The 26,873-nt window shown below is 53.7% G+C and overlaps 1 protein-coding gene across 4 annotated transcripts; it reads left to right on the top strand.

The window, feature by feature from the left end:
• The first annotated feature begins 240 nt into the window (after nt 1–240).
• Nucleotides 241–26,045, top strand: RBPMS2 (RNA binding protein, mRNA processing factor 2). 4 transcript variants are annotated; one of them, XR_015806447.1, is made up of 9 exons: nt 242–586; nt 12,845–12,922; nt 13,559–13,597; nt 14,074–14,136; nt 14,946–15,096; nt 15,727–15,875; nt 18,600–18,762; nt 24,474–24,543; nt 24,788–26,045. XR_015806447.1 is itself a non-coding variant. In XM_088172288.1 (8 exons), exons 1-7 carry the CDS (start codon nt 527–529, stop codon nt 24,534–24,536), a joined length of 576 nt encoding a protein of 191 aa, XP_088028414.1. In that variant the 5' UTR covers nt 241–526; the 3' UTR covers nt 24,537–24,543; nt 24,788–26,045. The 4 variants fall into 4 exon arrangements, 3 of the variants coding, with proteins under 3 accessions (XP_088028414.1, XP_014745483.1, XP_014745482.1); XM_088172288.1 differs by lacking the exon at nt 18,600–18,762 and having other exon boundaries at nt 241–586; nt 14,946–15,069; XM_014889997.2 differs by lacking the exon at nt 18,600–18,762 and having other exon boundaries at nt 24,831–26,045.
• The last annotated feature ends 828 nt before the right edge of the window (nt 26,046–26,873 follow it).

The raw sequence follows: 26,873 nt of genomic DNA, 5'->3' as shown, positions 1-26,873 counted from the left end.
GAACGGCATGTCCCCGCCGCGAGATCAGAGCCCGGCGGGCCCTTTAAGAAAGTCGAAACCCGAAAGTTCATCAAAGTTGACAAAGTTTTTTGTGGAAAGGAGGGAAAAAAATAATTAAAATAACTCGAGCCCAACAACAACAAAAAAATTTCCCCTCGGTCCCGGGGGGCCGGGCTGGGCCTGGATTGGCGGCGGCGGCGGCCGGGGGCGGCCCCGGGCGGGGCAGGCGGGCGGGTCCCGGCCCCGCTGCTCGGTGAGCGGTGGCGGCACCGGGAGCGGTGGCTGGGGCTGGGGCGCGTCAGCCCCGCAGCTGCGGCTCGTTGCGCTCTACTCAGCCCCGCTCCGCCCGGCCTGGCCCGGCCCTTAACATCGGCGCCGTCCCGGGACGCCTTATGTGAGCCGGGAAGGCAGCGCCGTACCGCCCCGCCCCACATCGCCCCCGCACACCAGCACCACACCGGCACCCCGGCTCGGCCCAGCGGAGCTCCGGAGCAGCCGGCACGCACCCCCCCTCCGGCACCCCACCATGAGCAACCTCAACAAGGACACCGAGCACACCAACAGCGGCGGCACCGTCGAGGAGGAGGTGGGCGCTGGCATGGGGATGGGAGATGGGGCGACGGGGAACTGGGAGCGGCGCCGGCACTGGGACATTGGAGTGGCTGGAGGTCGGGGACCGGGCTGGGGCTGGGTCGCGATGGAGCGCCAGGGTATCGGGGGACGACGGGCGGAGCGCAGTGTCGTCGGGGAACAGGGGCTGGGGTATTAGAGATGGAGCAGAGCGGTATCGGAGACCGCGGAGACGGCAGCGGAACGTCGAGGAAACAGAAGGAGCGCAGCGCGTCTTGGGGAATAGAGGTCCTGTCAGGGCTGGACCCCAGGTCGTCGGGGAACCGGAGCCCGGATGCCGGGGCTGCTGTGGGAGCCAGAGTACGGAGGTGTTGAGGAGCTGGTGCTGGAGTCCCCGGGCCTTCCCGAGGAGGGGCTGGGGTCGGGCAGCCCAGTGTCCCTCTAGCCCTGTGGGGGCAGAGGGCTGGCAGGTCCTCGCTCCATCCAGCGCAGCCGGTGCCCGTGGGCATGGTGTCCTGTTCCCAAGTCCCTGTAGCTGGAGGTCTCCTGGATCTAGTACCGTTCTGCCCGTGTGGGCTGCAAGGGAGACGCTTGGACAATAGTGGAGGAGCCCCTGCCTTGCTCCGTGTGTGCTGGCAGCCTGGCTGGGGCTGGAGGACTGTGAGCTGACCTGCCGGCAGCCCCTTCTCCCAGATACCACTGCAAGCCAGAGCCTGGATGCTGCTGGATTCAGGGCTGGAAAAGCTAGTAAGGGTTGATTGTGTATAGCCACATGCCAGAGCTTGCAGCCCTCCACGTTTGCACTTTGGCTGTTGGAGCCATTGGCTGATGTCATCACTGCACCCCTGGAGCAGATATTGGAATAGCGAGTTACTAGCTGCCCTCCATCTTGGAGAGGGCTCTGGAAAATGCCTGGTCTTGGAAACGTTTTGCTGCAGTCCTCTGCGCCTGGCCCTCAGGACTGGGGAGGTGCTCAGTCCCCTCCCCTTGCTGTCCTCCGTGCATTCGCGCCGCCGCAACATGGCGCCTGGCTTGCTCCACCACCCACCAGAGCTGCGCGGGCCCTGCGCGCCAGCTGACTTAGGGCTATCGTGTCCCCTGGGCTTCAGCCCTGGCGAGGGTGACCCGAGTAATGGGGTGGAATGGATTGGCAGGTGGTGGCTGTAGTGATTCTGTCCGCAGAGTGGAGCAAGGCATAAGTGATGTGATGATGCAGTGAGATGTGGATGCTGCTGGTGGGATGTCCCAGTGTCACTGGGTGGTACTGGTGTGGGTGGGCCAGAGCACCTGGGGCCCTGTGCTGCTCGCGGTGGAGGGAGGTTTGGTACCTGGGAGATTTTACAGGCTGTGCCTGTGCGTACAGAAGACTCAGTGTGGCTCCTTGATCCAATTATTCACTGGCCTGCAAAGTTCCCCGAGGTTGATGCCTTTTGGTGCGTCCCATCCCAGTGGCGTTGCTCCGGCTGGGCTGGTGCCTCACAGGTGATGGTCGGGTGAGCTCCTGGTGCTGGGGGCCGGAGCTGGTCTGTTTCCCACTGCTGGGTGGTTATTTGGCAAAGTGGGTGATAAAGCATTTCAGGAGCCTGGAAATCCTCACCCTCTGGAGAGGCTGGTCCTCCCAGGAGTGGAGCTTGATGGCTGGAAAACTGAGTTAAAGATAGCATCCCTGGAGAGTGGGCAGGGATTGGACCGAAGGGGTCCTGCTCTCCACTGTGCAGCCTCCAGGAGTATGTGGTGAGGGGCACGGTCTGTCCACCCTGTTGGATGGTCTGTGGCCTCGCTGGGTGTGTCTGCCATCCTGCACCCAGGGCTGCAGCAAAAGACCCGCTGCCTTGGTTAGGCTGGGACTGGCGGGGAGTTAATGTCCCAGTCCCTGGTAGGATTGCTGTTGGAAAGTTTTCTTCACCAGAATCCAACAGAAATAATGCTGTGGGTGGTGAGCATAGTTTGGGCTCCATGGTGGCTACCCTGAGCCTACTCTGAATGCTTGTTTTTCCAGTACCTCCTGGATGACCGGGAGCTGCTTCTCACTGCAGAGGCTAACAGAGGTATAAGGAGTGATCCTGTGTTCAGGATCCCATCATGGTCTGGGGGCTCAAATTCTTTCCCAGAAGCTCCCTTTGATACAGAGTGATAAATAAATTCAGTGCAAAGTGAAATCCTTCAGTCCCAACATATGCAGGAGGTTGTGCTGGAATATTTTCCCACACTGCATGGATAACACTGCCGGATCCTGGTGCTGCGGACACTCCTCCACCCCCCCACCGTGCTCCCAAGCGCCCCCACTGCCTCCCCAAGCGTTCACAGAAGGGTGCCGTGTGCCCCAGATACAGCGGGGCGATGCTCCCAAATTCAGTCTTTCCCTTTATCTTATCTTCGAGCCCCTGGATCTCGCAGCCGCTTCCTGGCTGGTGACATGCGGAGGACAGGAATGCCTCTCACTCCTCTCGAGGTCGTTAACGGGAATGTTAAACAAACAGGGCCTAATGTCAGTCCCTGCTGTTCCTCACCAGACACCTCCCCAAACGCGATCCCTCCCCACTTGCTGCTATCTTCTGTTTAATTTTCCAGGCAGCCGCCAATCTGCGTGGCTGCATCTCTCCTGCAAGTCCCAAAGGGTAGTGTGAGACAGGCAGCTGCCTAGGTGCTGCACTCCCACCCCTATGGCAGGCAGAGCTTTTTCCAGCAGCTGGAGGAGCTCTCATGCTTCCCGTGGACACTGTGTTGTGTCCATGGCTGCAAAGCAATAAAACCCTGTATGTTCACCCTGTTCTCTGGAGTTTCTGATGCAGACATGTTGGTTCTACTCTAGAAGTTAGTTCTTGCTCTCCTGGGAAGTCACTAGGAAGTTGTAGGTCTACCAGTAGTATGAGAAATCTGGAGCTGGCTGCATAAGTGCCGCTAAACTGGCAGTTGAAGTCTGTGGTTATCCTGTGCGTCCTCTTGGCTGGTCTGAAGGGCGTGTTTGCAGCTCCATGGGTGATGGCTGCTGCTCTTGAGGTAGAGCCTGGGGATCCTGGACTGCTGAAGGTGCAAAGTGTTAAATGTGAAGTTGTGCTGGGAGAGCCCAGGTGAGGTCCTGGCTCAGCTCTGCCAGAGAGGATCATCTTAGGGAGAAATACTTCCATGTGGTAGGGTGAAGCCCTGGCACAGGTTGCATAGAGAAGCCCTGGTTGCCCCATCTCTGGAAGTGTTCAAGGCCAGGTTGGATGGGGCTTGGAGCAACCTGGGATAGTGGAAAGTGTCCCTGCCCATGGCAGGGAGTAGAACAAGATGGTCTTTAAGATCCCGTTTAAACTAAATCGTTCTGTAATTCTGTGATCTTCCCTGTTGGTCCATGGAAGGCTGTGGGTTAGAAAACTGTGTTGGAGAGGCAGAAGGCTCTTGGCTTCCAAACAGCCTTCTCAGTAGCAAGTCTTACGTCCCTTTTTCCTTAGCTGCTGCACTCCAGGGTTGCCAGAATTGCCTGGGAATTCTGCTGGTGAATGGGTTGTGTTGTGTGCTGGATGTCTGTAGCACTTCATGGACTGGTGCCAGGCATCTCTTGACTTCTGTAATCTCTGCTTGAGTGGACCTAGATACCTTGTGCATGTGTGGATTCCAGCTCTCCAGCTGAAAACAAATAAGGTTAGTGTAAGTTCTGGAGTCAAATCTCTCCTCTGATGCTGCTCTTCACTATGAGGAACGTGAAGCTGTAATAGTTAAAGTCACCACTTGCTAATCCTCTTGCACTTGGCCTGGCTGAAGCAGGATGGTGCCTCAGAGCTGTTTTCATGCATCCCAAAAGTCCCCGAAGTGTTAGATGCAGCTTTCTGTCAGTGACAGATTGTTGGCTAAGCAGACACCGTGGAGTCACCATGAACACAGGGGTTCTGGGAACTGATGTATTCCCAGACATCCTCTTGGTCTTGAGTTGGGCACTGAGTTGCTCTGACAGGAGGATGGATGTGGGAATCTCCCCATTATCTCCTTGTGTCCTGGTGCTTGTGAATACCCTCTGAAGAAGCTTCCTTCTCCTTTCTCACTCTTTCAAATCTAAGTTTCTTAGACATGAGTCTGAGTGTAGACATCCCAATTCAGTTAGTCCCTGTGATGGGGTAACTTTTTTCTCCTGCCATCTGGGCTATTAAATGATAACTAGCTTCAGAAATTAGTCTTTCTCCTTGGTTAATCTGAGGAGCTGCTGAGAAGGACTTTCCTTCCTTAGCCTCAGAATTAATGGATTTTTGGTGGTGCCCGTGGAAGTTAGGAAGGGCCAAACTCAATGGTTCCCTTGCTATGTCTCTGCTTTGCCCTCACCAAAGTAGGAAGGATGCCCTTTGAGATGTCTGGGAGGTAGCGGAGAGTAGTTCAGGTTTTGTTGTTTTTCCTCAGAGCTCTGCTTGAGGGTCTGGCACTGTGGGAATTCAAGAGTCACTCTTGCTGGAATTAATGTGGAAGGCTATGGAGTTTGTGGATCCTTGGAGTTTGCTGGTCCTGGCCATGGCAAATCATGGAGACTGCTGCTTGGACCACAGAGCAGTGCTGCTGCCTATTCTGGAGCTCTGCCTGAAATAAAGGCTTCAGCTTGAAGTATCACTGTGGCAAGATTGTAAAAGTGAGATGGTTAGACCTCTCTAAAATACTCAGCATCTTCCTGCACTATGTGGGATAGTGAAAACCAAGTTCTGCTGTGTGCCTGGCCCTGTGAAGGGACCTGATGAGGGGCAGAGCGGTGGGGGACAGCTTTGGCACTGGAGCTGCTGAACCTGGCCCATACTGAGGTGTGATCTGAGCCAGCCCAGCACATCTGATGAGGAGGGAGTAGTGGCACCAGGTGACACTGCCCTTGGCATGGCAGAAGTGGGTGCTACAGGCTTGGCAAGGATGCTCTGGCCATTGCCCCATAGGGTCATGATGTGCTGGGGTGGCTGGAAACTGAGGGCCCAGTGGGTGGTCTTACCCTTGTGGAGGTTCTCCAGCCCTGCTGCACAGCACAGGAGAAGCTCTGGAAATGTTTGACCTCCCAGTCTGGGATGGTGCCTTCCTTCCTGTGCTGCAGGTGGTGACAGGTTCTTGCACTGCTCTGGGGGCAGTCTTGGTATGTGGCCATGGGTCAGAAGCTGTTGGGCTGGGGATGTATGTCCTTCCCATCTACTTCCAAGGACAGGAGGCCTATGTCTCCCTCAATGTGTAACTGCCCTGCATCATCTGCAGCAATGGCCTGAAGTGCAGTATGAAACATGGATTGGGAGAGAGCAGTCAGAGGGAATATTGTGGGTTTGGGTTGGCACTTCTGGTCCATATTTTGGTAGCACAGCTCTTCCCTGCTGTCTAGTGGCCTTGTCGTGCTAAGAGCTGCACTGATGGAGTGTTGACTTAGTCCTGCGGGTGGTCGTCATCCTCCCAGTGTCCCCAAAGGTCTCTCTGTGTTGGGGGTTACACTCCAATAACTGCTGTCCACAGTGAAGGGCTGCTGCGAGCTGCATTTTATGGAGTACTTGTTTGTTGGACTGTGAAGGTACCAGACATGCTGCATGGGGCTGGGACGTGGCCATTGGTGTGCTGCCCCAAATTGGGTTGACTTGAGGAGAGATTCCTTTGTGTCTGGGTGTGTCCTGGGAGGCACGGGACTGCAAAGTGCCCAGGAATCATTGTGTGGTGGGGTGAAGCAGGTACAGATGTAATCACTGAAAGATCTGAGGTGAGAACATTTCTTGTGAGGGTCTTGCTTCCAGACTCGTGTCTCCTGCCAGTCCCTGGTAGGAACTCCTTTCACCACAGTCTCCTGCCAGGAGAACAGGTGCTTAGGTGTGGGCAGAAAAAGCTGGTCCATAGCAGGTAAAGTCCATAGCTCCAGCCGAAAGTGACAGGTGTCTGCAGGTCCCCAAACCAGAGAGTGGCAGGTGAGGGTATCTGGAGACTAGGGCTTAGTGTGGTGGCTGGGTAGGGCCAGCATAGATGTGAGTGTCCTTCAGCACATTGGCTGTGGCATTCGTGCCTGTCCTCTCTGGCTTAGCGGACCTCTTGGTAAGGTGAAAGGTGATGAAGGCAACCTGAAGGTGCTCAGCCAGCACCTCTCTGTGCTGGGGAGCTGCTCTATTGGACAGTAATCTCTTGGGAATTGTGGGGCTGACCTTTCCAAATGTTTCCATCGGCTTTGAGCCCCCAAAACCCATCCAGGGATTGTCCTTTTTGTGAGATGCTGCAGGGACACAAGTCATGGGACTTGATAGCGGGAGTAAGCATCCATGGCACAGCCACACCAGCAGTGCTTCCTCTGCCAGGGTCAAGGTCTATTCTTGGGTGCTGTCCTGTTGTGCCTGGACTTATCAGCTCCCAAATGCTTCCTGTTCTCTCGGAGTAGGGCTGGTGCCTCTCCCTGCTTCCCGCTTGTTGGAGTGTCTTCCTCCTCTGACCACAGGGGTGGCTGAGCCCCACTGACATCCCCTGCCTGATGTGAGGGAAGAGCAGTGCTGGGGAGGGGCTGCTCCAGCTGTGAGCAGTGTGGAACACCGAAGCCTTGGGAGCAAAATGCTGGTGCACTTGGGCTGGCTTGTGGTCAGCCTTCTTCCCTCTGGGCCATGTTGGTCCTCAGGTGCCTTTTGTGCAAAAGGCTGTTTTCAGAGGGAAGTGCCTGAAGCCTGCCTTGCTTCAAGTGCTGGGGGAGTTCAAGACCCTCTTTCCCCTCTGGGGATGAGTGAACATCTTTCCTGTGGGTGGGAAGCTTTGTGCCTGCCTGGAGCTTCCTGGTTGGAGCAGCTCCTTGCCTGATCCTTTACCGGGGCTCAGTGCGATCCTGCCTGAGGAGACCGGAGAGCTGGAAGGGCAGCAGACCCCGGCTCTTGCCACCTCTTCTGATTGGTGGAGGGGAAACTGAGGCACGGCGCAGTGAAGTAGCCAGTTGCAGGCCCCTTCTTTCGGGATTCTCGTCCCGTGGTGTGGTCTGCGAGCTGTCCCTCGTACAGACCACACATCCCTCTCTCCCAGTTTTCTCCTCCCTTGTGGTTCCTGGGACTTTGTGGTGTGGACCAAAGCAGCCCTGGGTTGCAATGGCAGGACTCTGCAGCCCCACGGTCCGTGTGAGACGCCGAGAGGAAGATCCTGTCCTATTTTTCAGCCCCGCCGCTGGACTCTGTGTGTTCCCCTCCCCACAGCCCTGTTGTGCAAGCTCGCCGCCCCATTCCGCTCCCGTGCCTTATAAGTCCCGGCTCCGGGGGCAGCCGCAGCATCACCGCATTCCAGCGGTCTCGCGTCAAGTGGCCCAGGCTGCATCGTAGTGGCCGGGATCGGGGCTATGTGTCCCCTTCTGGCCTCGCTGGTGACCCCAGAAGCCAGGGAGGCACCCCGCTGAGATGCTCCGCAAAGGGAAAAGATGTCCCTGAGCTCCTGGCACCACCGAGTGGCTGCCAGGAGTGGAGAGTATCTTTAGGATGCTGTGGCAGAGCTTGTCCCTGTCTTCAACAGGATGGCATGGGGCTGGTGGCATAGGAAGAAGGCTCAGTGGACATACTGGTGTGAACTAGTGGGAAATGGCTCATTTCTAGGAAGAACTGACATGTGACTGGAATGGCTTCATGGAGAGGGGGAATGTCCAACAGCACAATGTTTGGGAGGTATTAGCTCACTTTCCTGCTGTACCTGTCCTCAGGTGTCTCTGAACCACTGCTGTTAAAGGCTTATGTGCCTGCAGGTGCTGGAAGTATGGGTCCAGGACCAAGCCAGTTTTGGGGGACTGGAGTGGCTCAAGCTGTACTGTGGGTGATGTAGTTAAAGCACTGATCTCTCCAAAGTGGAGGGTTGGTTTTGCTGGCTCCAGGAGGGGGATTCAGAGCAGTCTTCTAACAAAAAACCCCCAATCACTACAGCCTCAGGGAGTGCCCTTGCATCAGACACTCCTGACAGAACTCGACCCTTTTTGGGCTGCAGAGCAGCTTAGAACTCCCTTTTGAGAGCTCTTACTCCAAAGAGGCTGTGGCCAGGAGCTGTGGGAGCTGTGCTGGTCTCCTGGCAGCACTGGGGCTGTGGTAGCAAAAGGCAGGTGCTGCTGCTTGGCTCTCTTGCAGCCTTGGTGTGAAGCTCCTGGGTGTGCTGGCCCAAGGTGTGTGTTTCTTTGGGGAGATGCAGCTGTGTAAGAACTGACAGTGAGAACTAAATGGTTTGTCCAGGTCCTTCCCTCCCTCCCCCTGCATGGGAAGCTGTGCAAGAATCCTCCCTCTCTAAGAGATGCCCTGCATGGTCTTGTCCCTCCTGGCATGAATCTTGTTTTCCATGGTTCTTTTCTATCTCTATCAGGTGTTTGGACTGGGGACATCCCCAGAGGGGCAGGGATGGAGAAGGGAGAATGTTTTCTGGGCTTTACAGCAGTGTGACTCTATTGGGTTATCCTAGGTGAGAGCTGTTTTCTGCCCTGCTTTGCCCCATGTGTCCAGTTCAGATCGGTCCTGGGTGAGATGTGACTGCTCTCACCTGTCATCCCTTTGAGCAGCTGGCAGCAGAGCCTAAGAATGAGCAGAAGAATATGATATTCCTGGAGATCTGCTCCTTCTGGATGTCTGGACGTGTAGTTTGGCCCAGGCAGTTCCTGATCTGGCCCTGGAGGGATATTTTTGATAGGATGTTTTGATTTGGAGGGATGTTTTTGTTTGTTTTGGTTTGGTGGTTTTTGTCCTGTGACTTTTCCAGATGCACTGTGGGGAGACAGGATTTGGGGTTTGGTGGCAGGAGCTTGAAGTAGGGCATATTTTAGCAGAAATTATTCTGTCATGGCATGTTGAGTGTAAGGGCTGGATGCCTGTATTTGTTAGCCCTGCTTGGTTCTTCTGGGCTCTCAAAGCCTGCAGGACCTCAGCTGACTGGAGAGTCCCAGTTTGGTTGATCCACTGGAAGATGCTTGTCTAGACCCTGTTGCCCTCATCTCGAGTTTCCTCTCTTTGGGAGCAGAGGAAGAGGCTGGACCAGGTTGCCCACAGTGCACAAGAGGCTCAGACTGGTGAACTGTCTCTTGCTTTTCTCCTGTGGGGTAACCTAAATGTCCTTTGCTTTATGCCTGGTGATGGAAGTGAGCTCCCTCTGGCTTAGCTCATTCTGTCCCTTGAAAATATTGCTCCGGTCTCTCATCAGCCTCAACCTCCCTTCACTAAATAACTTGGTCTTCCTCTTTCCTTACCCTTCTCTAGATCACTAATGGATGTGTTGAATTACAGAGATCTTGTAAAACCAATTGCCCTGGTCTTGTCACTTCTAACAAGCTCTTCTGAGCAGAGACTTCCTTAGTTTGTCTTGAGATCCTCTTTGGAGAGGTTGGCTGGTGGCATTTGGAATTGCCTGGGCTTTGCAGCAATGGTAGCCCTTGATGGGTGCTGTAGCTTGGCTTTTGGGTTCCTTTTCAATGCTGTGGATGGTGACAAACAGGACTTGGAGGCCAAGGGAAACTTCTGTCCAGTGAGAGAAGATTCCTTGCTCCTGTCATTAGCAGCAACTTCTGGGGCTGGCACTGGGAGCCTGTTACCTCTGACAAAGAGCTTTCCTGGGCACCTACCTTGCTCAGCAGGTGTTCAGGCTGATGTGAGGGCTCCAGCTCTGGCTTCCCTTCCCTGAGCCACCACGCATCTTCCATCCTGTCACGCCTGTCGTAAGGCCTTACCAAGTGATGCATCACGGAGCCATTTACAGACCCAACAGGGATGTGCATTTCTATCTACTCAGAAGAAAATTCCATTCTGGGGGCTAAGCACACTTGGATCCTGAAATATTGAAAAGGGACACTGCTTTCACGTGGCTGAGGCATGTGTGTGCCACTACACTCTGCAGTCCTCTCCTGCATGGGTCTTCTGGGAGTGTGCTGTGGGCGCTCTGCGGAGCTCATGCTGAAGTGCAAGTGCTGAGGTCTTTGAGGCAGCCAGCAAGCCAAGAAACAGTGGCATTGTCCCCTCTGTCCAGGCATGGGGTGGCCTTGGAGTGGTGCCTTAAAGCTTTATATGCTTTATGGTGGAGATGGTTGGGGAGCCTGTCAGACCAAGCCTGGGCTTGGAAAGTATTCCTGGAGTGCTAAACGTGGCATCCTGCTTCCCAAGGCAAGGCAAAGCAAGAGTGTATGGTAGAGCTATCCATGTTGAAGGGTCAGGGGATGGGAAGGCTCTGGTTCTGCTCCTGAGATGTGCTGGGCTGGAGAAGGGCTCCTTGCACTAGTCTAGTGGGGGACAGTGGCAGCCCTTAGTCTCAGCATGCACAAGTGTGTTGGTTTGAAAGTAAAACCAGTGTGGGACTCCAAGTCAGTAATACAATTTAATAGGAGAAAAGAGAAAAAAATAAAATACGTGCAATAATATAAAAGAAAAAAAACACCGACAAAGTCAGAAATACAACCTGACACGCTGTCAGTCAGGGTGTTGGTAGCAGTCCCTATAAATGGTGGCTGCAGTCCTCCTGGATGACAGATGTGGTTCTGTTGAAGCAGTGCTCTTGGAGAAGGTGCAGTTTTCCTCCGAAGATCCAGCGATGATGTGGAAATGGTCCGACTTTCCTCTGGGATCCAGTGGAAAGGTCTGCCCTCGGGTCCCAAACCCCAGTTTTTTATCTAGGTAGGAAAGGCTTGGCTCCTGCCCCTGGCTGGGGCATCTCCCAATGGGATGATGTAATCTTATCAGTCACACAATAGGACTTAATGGCCCATTAACAGAATATATCTTCTGGAGGAAGGATGGGTTGTGAAAAGATATAACAATGATCATCCCTCTGATCTTATCAGATGTCCTATCAGCAGAGGATATCTCCCACAGAGATAAGGATCACCACCCCTCTCACATTTTAACAGATGGTGATAGAATACACATTTTTGCATTGTACCCCAGGACAACAAGAGAGCAGGTGCACCCCAAGTCTTTCACAATCACTGTTCGTCCTGGGGGCTTTACTCTGGGAAGGGCATTTGTCTGCCTTGCCAGGACTGTCCTGGGCACAGGAGCTCAAGGAGGTGAATTTTCGTCTGGAAGAGAAACTTCGCTGTGTGGTTGATTCTCTATCTGGCTGCCCCCCAAAGAATGACAGAGGTAGGGGCTTCTGTGTTTCCAGGTCTGTCTCCAGCCCAGAAGCAGGACAAGCATATGATGCTTAATTTGATGGTAAAAGTGGTTTTGGATATAGCCCACTCTGTCTGGAGAAGGGGAGATGGCTGAGCAAAACAAAAAATGTGGAAGCAGAGCCCTTCTGCCCTGCAAATTTAATGGGGTCACTCTGTGCTGGAAGCAGGCTAGGAGATGAGTTCTGGCTTGGGGCTCCTGCACCTTGTTAATAATGACAAGTGTCTTCATGACCTCGATTGTGCATAACTTCCCTTTCCAGCTCTGTGCTGATTTACAAGAAGTTTCTGCAGCTTCATCATGCTGCTTCCTATGGAAGTATTCTGCCAGCCAGTGTGCAGGGAGAAAGTGCTCATGGTGAGTCTGACTGCTGAGCAGAGTTCTCCCAGGCCCTGAGCCCTCAGCACTTTCTTCTTCCTGGTAATTCAAGTGAACTATTATCTATAATTTTAATGGATTATCTATTGAATCCTCCCTGGCACTGCATTTTTTGCTTTGACATGGACGTGTTTGGACTTCACCCATGACTTGAACAGCCTGGGTAGAGCAGATGCCTACAGGCTCAGCACAGCTGCTCTTGGCTGGGCACAACAGAATAACTGCTCTGAGAGTAGATTTGGGAGCAGCTTCTGAAGGGTCTGAGGTGTGCTGGGGAAGGAGCTGGCATAGACCCAAAAATCTTTCTGCAGTGATGTTCTGGGGCTGTTGCAGAAGTCAAAAGCTGTGAGTGGGACAGTAAAGTGTTTCTCAAAATTGAGGGTTGTATTAAAATTGGTGATGGAATTAAAGTGCCAGGGTAGGTTGAGCAGAGGAGATCTAGTATGTGATCTGTAGAAAGATCTGGAGAGAACTGGGGTTTGTACTGGTCCCTTCTGGACCTTTGAGATGTGTCAGACTTAGTTCTTGTGGCAGTGTGTGGTCTTTTCCAATTTAGCCATCAAGGTCCTGTCAGGCTGTGGTGCCCATGCCTTGATCAACCCAGGCCATGATGCCAGGGACTCAATTTTTGTAAAGACCTCAATCCTTAGAGGTGAGGATCAAAGGGCTAGGTGTGTTTTATCGTGGACAGCACTCCCCTAATGCAGGGAAGGGTTAGTGGACCTTTGATGCAAGGTGTCCTGTTCTTACTGCACTTAATCTTCTGAGCTGTGCTCATGCTCCTGCTTTGGCATTAAACATCTCCTTTCAGTACAGCTGGTTGGCCTCTCCCCTAGGTACGGACGCTGTTTGTCAGTGGCCTTCCAGTGGATATCAAACCCAGAGAGCTCTACCTTCTCTTCCGACCATTCAAGGTAAGAAGATCTTCAAATTTGGTTTTTGGAGAGAAAAATATGCTGTTTTGTGGACGACCTGGCAGTAAAAGTCTGTCAGGGATGACATGGGAATCTGAAGCCAGCATGAGATCCCATGACTTGTGCTCAACTGGGAACCTCCAGTTGGAGCCTGCCATTGGAATCGTGCTGTCTCCCTGCTTGATGAAACCTGCTTGGTCAGCCCTGCTGCTCAACTGGACCAGCCCTTCCTTGAGGATGTGTTCTCATCCCCCAAACTCTCCATCCTTCTCTAATAACCACCTAGGCTGTCTCTGGGGTAGTGGGGTTCCCTTGTCTGCACTCATCTAGCACACGGAGGGTGCTCTGCTTTTTCTAGGCACTAGCCCCAGGGCAGGGTGCTCATCTTTGTAGCTGGATGAAGAGCTAGAAAATGGGATTCTTTCCCAAAGGGCCAGGATGGAACAGCTAAAATCCCTGCTCTGCCCCCAGTCTTCTCTGCTGGTGGAAAAGTGTTATTGTCCCTGTTTCCACTGCGGCCTCTGCCCTATGGAGGGCTTGGTGCCACAAGAACTCCTGAAGCTGTTATACTGTGTCTTGGTTGTAACATGGCCTTCTCAGGAGCCTGATACTGACTTGCTTTCTTCTCTCCTGCAGGGTTATGAGGGGTCACTGATCAAGCTGACTTCAAAGCAGGTACCTCCTTCCAGCCTGTGTATTTTTGGCCTTTGCTAGCAAACTGAACATGCCAGGAGGGAAGAGAGGGGAAAAATCCCATTTCATTGTCTAAAGCCCTGTCTGGGTCAGCACCAGCTACATAGCAGGGTTCTACTGAACCAGCATGTTCTGAATGTCTCCACGTGTTCCCTTGCTGCCCTGGGTAAGACTTGAGGCTTCAGCCTCAAGCTTTGTGCTGCCATCCCCACTCCCATGGTGATCAAGGCAGGGGTACCTTTGCTGGGTGCTTGTCAGGGTGAGTGATGTAAGATGAAAGAATGCCACAGCATTTGTAGTGGGAGCAGATGCAGAGCAGGAATCTTGAGCCAATGACCCGGGCTCTGCTTTAAGCCCCTGTGCAACTTAGGATGGTTTCTTCTGCTGCAAGGCAGCCTGAGGAGCTGGAAGAGTCTTCCAAACTGAAGTCAGTGGTGGTGTTATGTTTTTTCTTTTAGCCAGTGGGTTTTGTGACCTTTGACAGCCGGGCTGGTGCCGAAGCAGCGAAGAATGCCTTGAATGTGAGTACCCAAAGTGTGGGGGGTGCTGGGGGCCACATGCCTTGCTGGACCCAGAGCTGAGGGCAGAGAAAGGGCAGGGCCTACCAGCTGTGCCCAGACTATGAAAGTGAAATGGTCCTGCAGCATCCCATGAGGGAAGCAGGAGGCCTGCTCAAGGCTGACATCAGCCTGGGCAAATGGATGCAAGCTGTCTCTATGTAGTCTTTGACCACTGGAAGGCAGCTCTGAGGGTGTGGGGACGTGGTGTGACTCAAGAAAATATCTTGAGGATGGTCAACATGGAAAGGACACGCAAAATGAACCCCATCCTGCAGGAGTGTTGGTGGGATCTGGTTAGCAAGACGTGGTTCTACTGTGCTGTAGAATTTGCCTTGCACTTTGTGACACCTGCTAGTGCCTCTGCTGAGGCTGGCTGAAGGTGTAGTGGCACCACAGATGGGAGCTCCCACACAGGGGAAGTTATAATAACCTCCCATTCCCTGTGGGGATTATTCCAATATCCCAGCTTCAGCAGACAGTCCTTTCCTGACCTGTGTTGGCAGGCATCCCTGCTATAGTGGTTGGTGAACCGCACATAAGGGGCAGAACAGTATCCCTCGTGTTAGAAACAATGGTCCTGGGCCAGCTAAACATAAAAATAAAAGCACGTAGGAACTTGAGTATTGCAGTGAGATGACAGAAATCTGGGCATATGACTCCAGTGTGGTGGCCTTGGTTCCTCAGTTGGGCTTTGCTCCATGAATAATTGCAGCCAGTGCTTGGACTGGAGCTTCACCTCTGAGAAACTCCTGTGCTCTCTCCTGTGACAGGGCATCCGCTTCGACCCTGAGAACCCGCAGACCTTGCGGTTAGAATTCGCTAAAGCCAACACAAAGATGGCCAAGAGCAAGCTGATGGCCACACCGAACCCCACCAACATCCACCCTGCCTTGGGTGCGCATTTCATTGCACGGGACCCCTGTGAGTATGCTGGGAGGGGCTTGGACGTCATGGCTCCAACCTGAGAGATGCCCAACTCTGTGAATGCTACCACAGTGGAAAGAACCCAGACCCACCTCTGCTCTGCCTGAAATCTGCCCTGGGGTAGGGAGGTCAGCAGGATGTTGGAGCCACAGGAGAATAACAGGCATCTGGCCAACATAGAACTGTTGAGACTTGGAAAGTTGGGTTTGGTAGCTCAAGTGATACTATAAATCTTTTAAAGCATCCCTGATTGTGAAACATAAAGGATGAGTCCTGTACCATCACCCTCTATGTAGCCTGGTGGACTGAATCGCCCTGCTGAGGCTTATGGGGTGACCTGTAATGTGACTCTGAGCCCCTTGGCCTGCATCCTGTGGCACCAGCCCTCTGCAGCCTGTGTGGACCAGTCTGTCCAAAGGCCACGTGGGGCTGTAATGCAGCACATTCCTGGTTTCTCCTGGCAAGGGTGGGAGGCCAGAGGAGCAGCTGTGCACACAGATTTTACACCTCATCAAGATGGCAGTGCAAAGCTTTAGCATGGGGTGGGGTATCCAGAGCCTGTGCCCAAAGCAGGCTGTTGGGGCCAACTACTGGGACACTGTCCCCTTGTGTCCTTCTCGTGTCTAGATGACCTGACTGGAGCGGCTCTCATCCCGGCGTCGCCAGAAGCGTGGGCTCCCTACCCGCTGTACACCACGGAGCTGACCCCTGCCATCCCCCATGCCGCCTTCACATACCCGGCGGCTGCTGCTGCAGCCGCTGCTCTTCACGCTCAGGTGAGTCGCTCCCCACCTCCCGTGCCTGGGCTGGGCCCTCCTGTCTCCCTGCCACGGTGCTCTCATTCCAGCAGTCTCTGCTTGGCCGGTTTGACCCTGGCCTCTGCACCTTGGCTTCTAGGCAGAGCCTGCTCTTTGCTGCAGGGCAGGGGTGCCCAGCCCCGAGCCAGCCCAAGAGAGGGGTCTGTGTAGCCAAGAGCAAGCACAGCTGGGTGATGATTTCTGACCCTGAAAGCAGGTCCAGCCTGCTTTCCTGCAAGGGGCAGGCGGGTGGGCGGAAGTCAGAGCATGATTTCTGGTTGTTCCCCATGGCCCGAGAGCTACACTGAGGGACTACTGGGAGGAAATACTTCCTGCCAGCAAGTAACATAGCTATGAAGTGTCATCCCAAGTCACAGCAAAAGCAATGGGCTTAGCTCCATGCTAAATTGAGGGGCTCAGCTGGAACCCCATGGGCCTAATGACTCAAACACTTCCAAAGCTGGAGGAGTGTGTCCTGCAGGAGATGAGTGACTAGAGCCTTGCCAGAGTGAGGAACTGTTGTGGGAGAGGGTGCTAGCCACCCTCGGTACAGGCTAGTGAGGAGAGTCATTCCATGCATGAGCCCCTGGAAGTGCAGATGGTGGTGCAATCAGTTGCCTGGTGTCCCAAGGTTTGCTTGCTGACAGCTGAGGATGTAGGGATGCCTGTACTGGTCTGACATGGATGCTTTAATGTGTAGAGACCATATAAACCTTGAAGCCATGAACATGCAAAGGGAAAGTCAAAACAGAGTAGCAGTGTCCTAATTCCAAGTTAAGATGCTTGGTTTGAAGCACTTGTTCCAGGAGAAGCTGGAATCCCTGTCCCAGCCCTGCTCAGTGTCACCAGCCAGCTGTGCTCTGCCTGCTTCTGTGTCTGCTCCCATCGTGGTGCCATGGGAGACTGGGGCAGTGGGACTGAGCATTGGGGCTTAACCTCTGCTCTCTGCCCTGCCAGGCAGGGTGTTGACTCCTACTCTTCCCTGCTTAAATGGAGAGGAAGAGGAGCTGTGTCCTTTCACCTTGCCATCCTGGCTGGCAGTGAGTTATGTTGGCCCTTGGGCATCCTGTTGCTTCCTGCAAGCTTTGTGATGGTAACTGCCCAGCTTCAAGCCAAACTTGCTTCCCAAATGCCCTGTGGAGTGGATGCCACCTCCCGTCCTCTGTCCTGCCCCTCTCACACCTGCAGACCTCTCCTGCTTCTGCCCTTCTACAGGTGAGCTGTTGTTGGGCTGAAGTTCCTTGGGGAGTAGGGAGAAGTACATTGGGGTTCAGGACAGGACCAGGAAGAGCACTGGAATGTTCTTCCAAGGATCTCCAGAACCAGGCTGGTTCTTCACGGGGAAGGCTGTGCTTGCTGGTGTTTTCCAAAAGTTGATGGTGGTGCCTACAACTACAGGGCTGTGCTTTGCTCCTCAGTGGCCCAGGAGAGAGGTGTCTTCCTGCCCCTTGTATGTGTAGGGTGGTCGTCGAGGTTGAATTGTCCCTGAAAGGGAGGACCAGGAAAAGTCAACCCCTCTGGCCTGAGTTAGTTGATACTTCTACTGCAGTTTCTTCCAGGATAGTCACTGGTGACTATATTAGGGTACCCTGAGTGTGAGGGTTAGACACCAAAACTTTATGGTGCAAAGTGGAGGAGTAAACCTGCTCTTGTAGAACGGAGGGTATTAAGGAGGCCTCCAGCTACATCTTTTCCCTCTGGGGTCTTAGTTCCTGCCCTCCAGCTGGTGAGCTATTGGTTTCCAAAGAAGTTGTCTGGCCTCGCCATAAGACTCTGAGGAGCTCCCTGTGTAGGTAGAGCTCCCTTCCCAATGGGGTCCATGGGTGATGATGGGCCTCTAAGCCTTAAGGAGCCAGTGCAGCCCCTCCAGGCTGTGGCTGGACCCAGCTCTTTTCCAAAGAGGCTGCCAGGCAGTCCCAGCTGCTCCTGGCTGTGCTGAGCCAGTGCTGACCCCACAGGGGCATGTCCTGGCACAGGATATGTTACCAATAAAATTTAGTGGGGTTAAACATTACTCGTGCAGGCAGCTCTGGGCTGGAGCTCTGTCCCTTGCAGAGCTGAGGGTGGAGCACAACAGGGAGATGACTTTTGCTCACAAGCTGGGCTGAAAGCTGTGCCCTCTGTCCCCGTGTGCTGAGCCCTCTGCCCTCACTGGGAGGGGCTGGCTCACTCATGTGGTGGGCATATGCGTTATTCCTTAGAACAGTCACAGTTCTTCCTCCTGGTGGACTGGTGTTGGCTGGAGAGCATCCATGGGGATGGCCAGAGCTGCAGCAGCTCCACAGTGATCGGTCTTGAGGCAGCCAAAAGCTGGGAGTATATAACTAAACCAAGATCTTGTCACAAGAGGTTTAAACCTGAAGGGCTCATCCTCTTGCAGTGCTGAGTTCAGCAAGGGGGAAGAGGAGGTGGCCTGGCCTGGCCTCCTAAAGAGCTGCTCAGAGGGCTGGCAGGAGGTATGGAGGGGCAGGAGGTGGTGAGAGGCTGGCCTGGCCTCGGGAGCCCTCGGTAAGCCACTCCCAGCCAATGGCTGCTGCTCCTGGCATATCCATGCCTTAGTGATGCTCTGGGCAGGCACCAGGCTGCTGTAGCTGTGCCTGTAGCCTGACTCTGCCCCACTGGGGACTCTGGTGACTTAAAGATTGTCCCGTCTGCCTTCCCTCCTTCCCACACTCTCTCAAATCCCTCCTTTGATGTCCCTAGTGAACTCCAGCCATGATGCCAGCGCAGGCTAGCCCCGAAGCTCAGAGCTGTCCCTGGAGATGGGACGCCCTAGTGATGCCTTATTGCAGCTAGTGGAGTGGCTGTTCTACAGCTCCATTCCTAGAAGTGTTAAACATGATGGCAGCCACATCTGGAAAGACTGGTAAGGTAACCATCTCTCCTCCAAGGTGCACTGTGGGATTTGCAAGCTTCTGCCCATCTCTGTAGCCCGTATCTCCTTGGCAACCGAGTGCATGGGCCTCACGCTACCCACCCACCAGAGCCTGGGGAATGAGATGCCAGGCCTTCTTTCTAACCCACATCTCCAACTTTGCAGCACATGACATGGCGCACACAGCATGGCACCATCTTACATCAGCTACTCCCAGCTGACTCAGGCTCGGCCAGGCCCTGCCGGTGGGAGGGGAGCAGCCGGGTTGAGCTGGAGCAGAGACCACCCTGCCACTTGGCCTGAAAGAAACCTGGTTTCTCCCCAGTCTTGACCCTTTGAGGGCAACCAGAAATACACCTTGACCTCACTCCTGGCACATGGTGGGGGAGGTGAGTGACGTGGTAGTGATAGCACACAACTAAATTTTAGTGGGCACCTTAGACAACAGCACTTGCCGGTCACTTTGTTCCAGAATCGCATACCGGGACAGACCCTGCCCTTCATCATGGGTCTAATCTCACCTCTTTCCTCTCTAGTAATGGCAACAGAGCCAGTTCCTACCTGGAGCTCGGCTTCTCTCTTTCAACCTGAAATCACAGGCAGGACGCAGGTTGTGTGAGCTGTAATGGAGGGAATCAGCAGCCTTGGGAGAGAGGGATGTGGTGTAGGAGACTGGGAGCTTGGAAAGAGGGAAGGGCTTGGGATTGGTTGGTGGGGGGATGGTTGATGTTTGACTGAAGGAAATGAGCTCCATCAGTTCTCCCTGCAGTGGTTCTGAGCAGACTTTTCCCTCTCTCAATGGAAGTGATGATAAGAAGACACCAAACATGAGGGCCCAGATCTGCCTTTCCCCTTAGAAAACTGTGAGGTGCAAGGATGTGCAGAGCTAGCCTCCTGGGAAGATGGGAAGAGCTTGATGCAGGCATAGAGATAATGATACAGCTTGTCTTGTTCTGCTTGGTCCTGGTAGATAGGTCCATCCATTGTTGGTAGGATGGAGTTGGGCTGCATTGTGTCTCTGAGGTGGAACCACTGGTTTTGGGGTACCTCTAAACCAGGCTATGAGTGGGCAGCAGGGGATGCCAGGGCTATCCATGCTTCTAGAGCTCTTTTGCAGAGATGCTTCCAGCTATGGCAGCACCCATGAGGGCAGGACTCTGCTCTCAGCAGGACCTGCCATGGGAAGCAGGGGCTGGATGCTGGTTTGGCTCATAATAACATGGCCTCATGGTGTTGCTGGGGACACAGCTGATGTGTTGGGTACCTGGAGTCCTGGAGATCCTGGTAGGTGTTTCCAAGGCAGTCAGCCAGGTCAAGGCCTGAGGGCATAGAGATGACAGTCTTTTTGGGAGTGGGCTGCCCAAGGTTCCCTTGAAGCATCCACTGGATACCTTGAGGAGATAGCAGAGGTGGGTCTCTGGCTCTGGGACCTGTCCCAGTGAGTGGTGGGTGGAGGGAGCAGTCCTGGATCATGGCTATGTGGTTGTGCAAGAGCGTGGAAGAACCTTGGGTCTTCCTAGCTCTGGGTTGAAGCTAATCCCATTGCTGAAAGCAGAGGTCCAAACCCCCTTTCCCTTGTGGCTAAGTGTATAGACCTGCCCTAGACTGGAGACAGTGATGACTTTTCTGTCCCTGATAACTTGTTGCCTGTTGATGCTGTTGTGTGGGGACTTCCCAGGCTTATTTCTCTCTGGGCAAGCTCCATGCTTCCCAGAGATGTGAAGCCTCTTGTTCAAGATGTTCATGGTTGTGGTAACTTTCTAAACTCCAGTGGCTTAGTTGGTGATGCAGCTGGCCAAGCAGCCCCAAGGCAGCAGTTCCCTCCTAGCCAGGGAAAAGCAGGCTGGAGGTGCTCTGAGCATCCAAGCAGAGGAAGCTCCCAAGCAGCTGTCCTCACTAAGTGGTGAGTGAAAGGGACATCAGAAGAGATTTGGTGGCCAACAGTTGCTCTCCCTGGCTGGCTCAATCCAAAAGAAAGCAACACAACTTGCTGTAGAAGGGCAAATGCTTGTTTGCTGCAGAAAGAGAAGGGTGTGTCTCCCTGAGCCGTAGGGGTACAAGGCATTGGACTGATGGATGGATGCATGCTTGTTAAACTGTTCCTAAGCAAGAGGATGAATCAGTGCCTATCTTGTCCCACATGCTCTGGTGTGGGATGATGTGCTGATCTTCCAGCTCTCCCTCACCAGAGCTGCCTGGGGAGATGCATGTGCTCGATCCCACTGCATCTGGTTTTCCTGGTGGTGGGCTGAGCTGCTCTGGTCCCACAACTCATCGTGCTCCCTGCACCAGCCCCCTGAGGGGCTCCTGAGCAGGTGGCCTGGGTGCAGTGCCTGCTGCTGGGGCAGCAGTGTGTCCCCAGCACACACCAGTGGGTGAGGTGGTGCCTGTGATGCCTGTCCTTGCCTGCCTGGGTCACATTCCCGTGGGCTGTATTTCCAGATGGAGAAGAGCAGCTCTCGCCAGCCGCCAGCGGGGACTGCCCAGGGCTGACACCCAGTGACCTGAGGTGCTGCCTGCAAGGTGCTCCTGGCTTGCCAAGCTGAGGATCTGAGGATCTCAGCAGCACCAGTGAAGATGCTGCTTGCACTTCAGCAGCGTGGCAGCAAGATGCAGCTCTTGAATGTGTTAGTTGGATCCTACCAGCTCCTAGGAGCACAAGGAGTGCTTTGTCCCTGCCTGCACGGAGAGCCATTCTGGTCCCTGGGGACCATTCCAGCTGTAGAGATAAATCAGATCTCTGGGAGTTGCTGGGGCTGGCTGCAGACCTAGAGGTAGCTAGAGAGGGAAAGCAGGTCCTCCAAGCCAAAGGTGGTCTGAGGAGGGACCTGTGTAATTGGTTCTTGCTTCCCCTCTTTCCTTCTGAAGGACTTGCTCTCAATGAGGATGGTGGACAATTGGATACTTAAATTCTGAAGGCAAATGGGAGAGACAAAGGAGATTTTGACAAGGAGAGTGAAGCTCTGATGGGCTGTTTCTCTGCCTCATTTATAATATCATTGTGATTTTTAGGCAACTGCTAGTGGTGTGCTGCGGAAAGGGAGAGGTTCCTGGCCTCTGGGAGGTGACAGGCAGAGGCACACATTTTTCCTCTCCAGCTGTTTCCTGGGACAGATGTTGAAGGCAGCAGCATGAAGCTGCTGCAGTTGGCCAGCAGTGGCTGCCTCATCCCAAGGCAGGAGGTGTTTTGGTGGTGTGACCAGATTCCTTTCCAGCTGTGAGCTAATGCCTCTCCAGAAACAGCTGTGCCTCTTCCAGTAGAAGCTTCTCTCTTGCTCTGCTTTCCTCACCCAGTGCTGAACAGCTCCATGAGGTCTTAGCTTCCTCCTTGACGGATGTAGTATTTTGAGGGATGTGAAGAGAAAAGTGTCTTGGCAGGTGCCTAGAGAGTGTCCTTTTGGCTGTCTGCTGCCTCCAATCCACTGCTTCCAGTGCCTTCTGCTGGCTTTGGGAACATCATTCCTACTGAGTTCCTGCCACATCCCACCAAGCCCTTAATCTTTCTGTAGGCTGAAAGACCTGGCAGATCATTCCCTCACTCTGCCAACATCTCAGAGCCTTGGATTGTACCCAGGGTTGTCACATCTGTAGCAGCTCCTGTGGGGCTCTAGGCTGAACCCCTCTGAATACAGGGCTGGGCTAGTGGTCTGCAGGGCCACAGTGGGTCAGGCTGGGTGGGTTTGGTATGTGAGCATCGTAGACCTGCAGGAGGAAGGGAGGGAGGGGTAGTCCATTGCAGTCATGGTTTATTAGCACCAGAGCAACAGTGCATGTTTTAAGAGAAAACCAGGACTTCTGTTGAAAGTGGAGGTACTGAAGCTCTGCAGGTGGGCCAGAAGATGGCTCTGAGGACAGGATGGAGGGCCACCAGGCTGGTCTGTACTGGCTCATGTATGGCCTGGCTGTGCTGCTTGGCTGAGCCTGTGTGGGGTGGAGGTGGCTCTCATGGTTAAGCATTTACAGCCTTGTGAAGGGAGTTCCCTGCTGCTGCTGGGCAGAAGGAAACTGCTTCCAGCTGTCAAGGGGAGGGGTGTGGAGTGGGAGACACTGGCCAGGGAGAACTGCTGCAGAGGAGATGTGGCTTTGCTGAGCAAGCACCTTCTGGTGACAGTGGTTGAGGGGAGCAAGAAACCCCTGTCCTTGCTCTGGCAGCTGCTGTGATGGCCCTGTAAGTTGTCAGTGGTGCTGCTGCCCATTCCAAGCCTTCCTGGGTGATGCCTGTGCACAGTGTGGTGGCCCTGACTGGGCAGCAGAGGTCCTTCTCCCAGGCTAAAGGAGAAGTGAAGACACACTCTGTGTGGCACTTTAGTCCTGGCACTAGATGGGGCCCCTCACTGGAGAGGAGGGTCTTGGTAATGTCTCTGCCCTAGATTCCCACAGCTGGACTGACTGGGATGCTGTGCCATGAAGTGAAGTGTGGGGCCAGCTGAGAGCTGATTTAGTGGCACCCACTTGCCTTGTGAAGGTGTCTGGAAAGAGTCCGGCAGATTATGGAACTCTGGAATGGTTTAAGTTGGAAGGGGCCTTAAACCAATCTCGTTCCACCCCCATGCCATGTGCAGGGACATCTTGCACTAGACCAGGTTGTTCCAAGTCTTGTCCAAACTGGCCTTGTTCTGAGCTGATAACAGGCTCCTGTGAGGACAGAGCTTGTGTGACTCGTGCAGATCCTGGCATTGCAGCCCTCGTGCCTGTGGGAGGAGAACTTGGCCAGCGCAGGCAGCAGTGCTGAGGTTGTAGCCTTTTGCTGCATGTCTCTGCACATCCTTGGGAGAGGAGCATCTAGCTAGGCTTGTTTGGGTGAGGGGACCAGCTGCACCAGGATGAATGGGACAAGGGGAATGGCCCACGTGGGCTCCAGGGGGGTTTCTGCCACTTTTCTCCCAGTCTTAGAGCCAAGTCCGTCATTGTTCTGGTTTCCAGAGCCCTGAATGTGCTGAGGCTGTGCTTCTCTCCTGGCACTGGGGAGGGAGGAGCAAGGGGTGGCTGCTGTACTCCAGCAGCAGGACCAAGTTCCAGTTGCTGCTCCAGCTGCTGGACCTGTGCTCTGTCAAGTGGCATGGGCTTGTCTCCTGCTGCTCTCGGGCACAGAGCTGCTGATGCAGCCCAACCAGACACACTGGCCTTGCTGACCAAATGGGATCATCTTGGTGTCCGAGGCTGTGGGGGCTGGACGTTGCCAGCTTACTGTGTCTCTTAAGGGGCTGGAAAGTGTCTGTTCAGTTACTGTCCCTTGTTTGCTTATTAGGTGCCCATCCAGCCCTTTCCTTGGTAAGGTACAGGTCTGAGGAATAGATGTGGCAGCAAGCACCTGCCAGGGAAGCCTCCCAGTCTTGCTGCTTTTCAGCTCTGCCAAGTCCTTCCTGTGGTGTGGTTTGCCTGGAGTCACTTCTGGTAGCAGGGTTGGGACTTGGAAAACTCCATGGGCATCTGCTGTAGTGGATGAACCACATCTTCCTCCCTACATGTCCTGTAGAGATTGTCTGTCTGGTTTTCATGTGTGGTCTTGAGATGGCCTCCTTTGCCTGGTTGACAATGGAGCTATTCAAGTAGTATTTGGAGGTCACCCTGGAGCCTCCTTTACCATGCTGGAAGACATCTTTGCTCCATAGACCTTGCACATGGCTTGAAGGAGCTAAAGGTTTGTACTCTGTCTGAGGTAATCCTGGATCATGGACCTCTGCCGTGGCTTTCTTTTCCAGATGCGCTGGTATCCTCCCTCTGAAGCTACCCAGCAAGGATGGAAGTCTCGTCAGTTTTGTTAGTTCCTTAGTAAGTAATTAATTACTCTCGGAGTCAGGTCTTTGTCTTGCTCTTCCTTGGGCTCCTTGGACTCTTGGGGGGAGGAAGGGATGGGAGCTTGGGCTCAGCCCCACACACCTATCCAAGGATGTGGTTAGGTTTCTTGGACAGGTGATGGGAGCAGGGAGACTCCCCCAAACCCTGGGCTGAGGACGGGGCTGTGGGAGACACTCAGGACACAGCTGGCCCTGCTGACCATGCTCCTCTCCCACAGTGTCTCTTCTTGGCTTGTGTTCCTCCTCCCTGTCTCTCCGCAGAGGGACGTGCCAGGGATGATTGCTCTGACCCCTCTGGATTTGGTATGTGGCCAGCAGACAATGCACCTGGCCCCACCACGCTGTCCCCAGGGCTGCCAGTACCCCTTTCTCTGGACTGTGAAGCCATCGTGCCCCAGCCGTGGGCTGTGCGCTGCCTGCATCCCTCTCTCCATCCATCCCTCCCTCGAGCCATCCCCAGGGCATCCTCCCTGACTGAGCTTGGCCATCGGGCTGCACTGAAACCCAGCTAGGGGCTAAGTCCTGGGCTTCCCCGGGCTCGCCCTGCCCTGGGGGCAGCTCGACTGAAGGAATCGAAAGGCAATATGGGTTTTGCATGTTTTCTGGCATGAATTAAAACACTTAACTTGTGTCTGTGTGATGTAAGTTTGTTTGTTCTAGCGTTTGTGTAACCGTTAGCAACAGGTCTTGGCCCAACAGATTGATCCGTCAAGGTTTTCCTCTTGCTTCGGTGAAGACTTGGCTTTGAGAAATACTAACTGTCCTTGTCTCACCCCTTCTCCCACCTCCACCCTCCCCTCCTCAGGATGACCAGAAAAATTTGAAAAATGCCTTTTTTTTTTTTCTTTTTCCTTTTTTTTTTCTTTAAGTATGATGCACTGGGTTTTTGTTCTCATCCATTCTGCTCATTTTAAAGTCAGGGTTATTATATTTTTTCCTTCTTCAGACTTCTATATATAGAATAGCTGTAAAATATCTAACCTCTTTTTTTTCCCCAAATTCTTCTGATTGGAGAGGATCCAGTCTTGCCAAATAATCAGCCATCCTTATGGGAATACCGAACAAAAAAAAAAGTATGAGTATTTTTGTACCATGTGTAATAAGGAAATATTTATGCATCATAAAGAATTTCTTGTGTGTTTGTGTGCAATTAATTATTGTTATTATTAAAGAGAAATTGTAATCGTGTAAGATAAGTTAATGTTTAGTTAAAAGCTTGAAAAAGAAGGGTTGTCTTCTGTACCAATGATTCAGTGAGGCATAGTAAACAAGAAATTGTGCAATTTTTGTTTTTGCATCTTATTGCTTGGTATTGAAGTGCTTTAAGTATTATCTGACCATGGCTGTCTCTCTTGTATTAAAAGATTTGAGAATAAGTTGCTCTATAATTGCTGATCCTATGAGAATGTGAAACTGGATAATATATGAAATGCAACAACAACAACAACGAAAAAATATACCCAGAGGCTGCTGTGACTTTTTCTGTGGTCTTGGGTGTTTTCTTGTGGGAATGGTGTGGGACGCTTCAGGCCTAGCCTGGCCCCTCCCGGGTCCTGTTTCCCAGGCTGGAGGGATGCAGGCTCGTTTGGGATGCAGCTGAGGACCAGGAGCTGGGATCTTCCCTCCCCTGCTGGGAGCAAGGCAAGTCCTTGCCTCTATGGCCGTGTGCTGGGTGGTGTAGAGCTCTGCTGGAGGCTTCTGCCAAGGCAACCCTGAGCTTTTTTGGGTGTTTTGTTCTCCCTTCCCAGGGTCTGTAGAGGTTGAGGGCCTCGCTTCCATACCAGCAATGCAGAAGGAGATCTCCATAGAAGGCAAACGTTCTCCATGGCTGGAGCATTTGCCTTAGCCTGCCCAGCTCCTGCTCTGCTGCCTGTACTGCCCAAACCTTTCAGTGGCCTTCTCTGTACCCAGTAAAGCAGCGGTGGGAATGGCAGTCCTGGGGCAGGGGCTGCTTGTCCCAGTGGGAATCTCCATGCGGGGGCCAGGGGCTCCCCCTGCTGTGCCTCAGGAGTCCCCATGGCCTCGCTCGCTCACCCCTGCGCTGGGGCCCTCCACCTCCCTCCCACGCAGCTTCCCGCCCCAGGGATCAGTGTTTTCCTCTCTCCCCAGGGCTTCAAGGGCAGCGCCGAGCGAAAGCAAGGAAAAAAATTAGTAAAAGAAAAAGGCAGGTCTAAAAATAGCCCCTGGCCCCCGTGCCTGGGAATGGACTCGTGCTGCTGCTGCGGGAAGTGACTCGCTGCGGGGCTGCGGACTGCCCGCACCAGAGAAGGGCTGCTAGCCCTTTCCCATGGGATTCTCGCCCTC

Source organism: Sturnus vulgaris, chromosome 13 (genome assembly GCF_052056855.1).
Source record: "Sturnus vulgaris isolate bStuVul1 chromosome 13, bStuVul1.hap1, whole genome shotgun sequence".
Taxonomy (NCBI): Eukaryota; Metazoa; Chordata; class Aves; order Passeriformes; family Sturnidae; genus Sturnus; species Sturnus vulgaris.
This window is presented reverse-complemented; position numbering and strand designations above follow the sequence as displayed.

Excerpts from the sequence above, each read along its gene's own strand:
- RBPMS2 (XM_014889997.2), top strand. The coding sequence starts at position 527 with ATGAGCAACCTCAACAAGGACACCGAGCACACCAACAGCGGCGGCACC. Across the intron at positions 587-12,844 it reads GCGGCACCGTCGAGGAGGAG|GTACGGACGCTGTTTGTCAG; the intron begins GTGGGCGCTGGC and ends CCTCTCCCCTAG. Across the intron at positions 12,923-13,558 it reads TTCTCTTCCGACCATTCAAG|GGTTATGAGGGGTCACTGAT; the intron begins GTAAGAAGATCT and ends TCTCTCCTGCAG.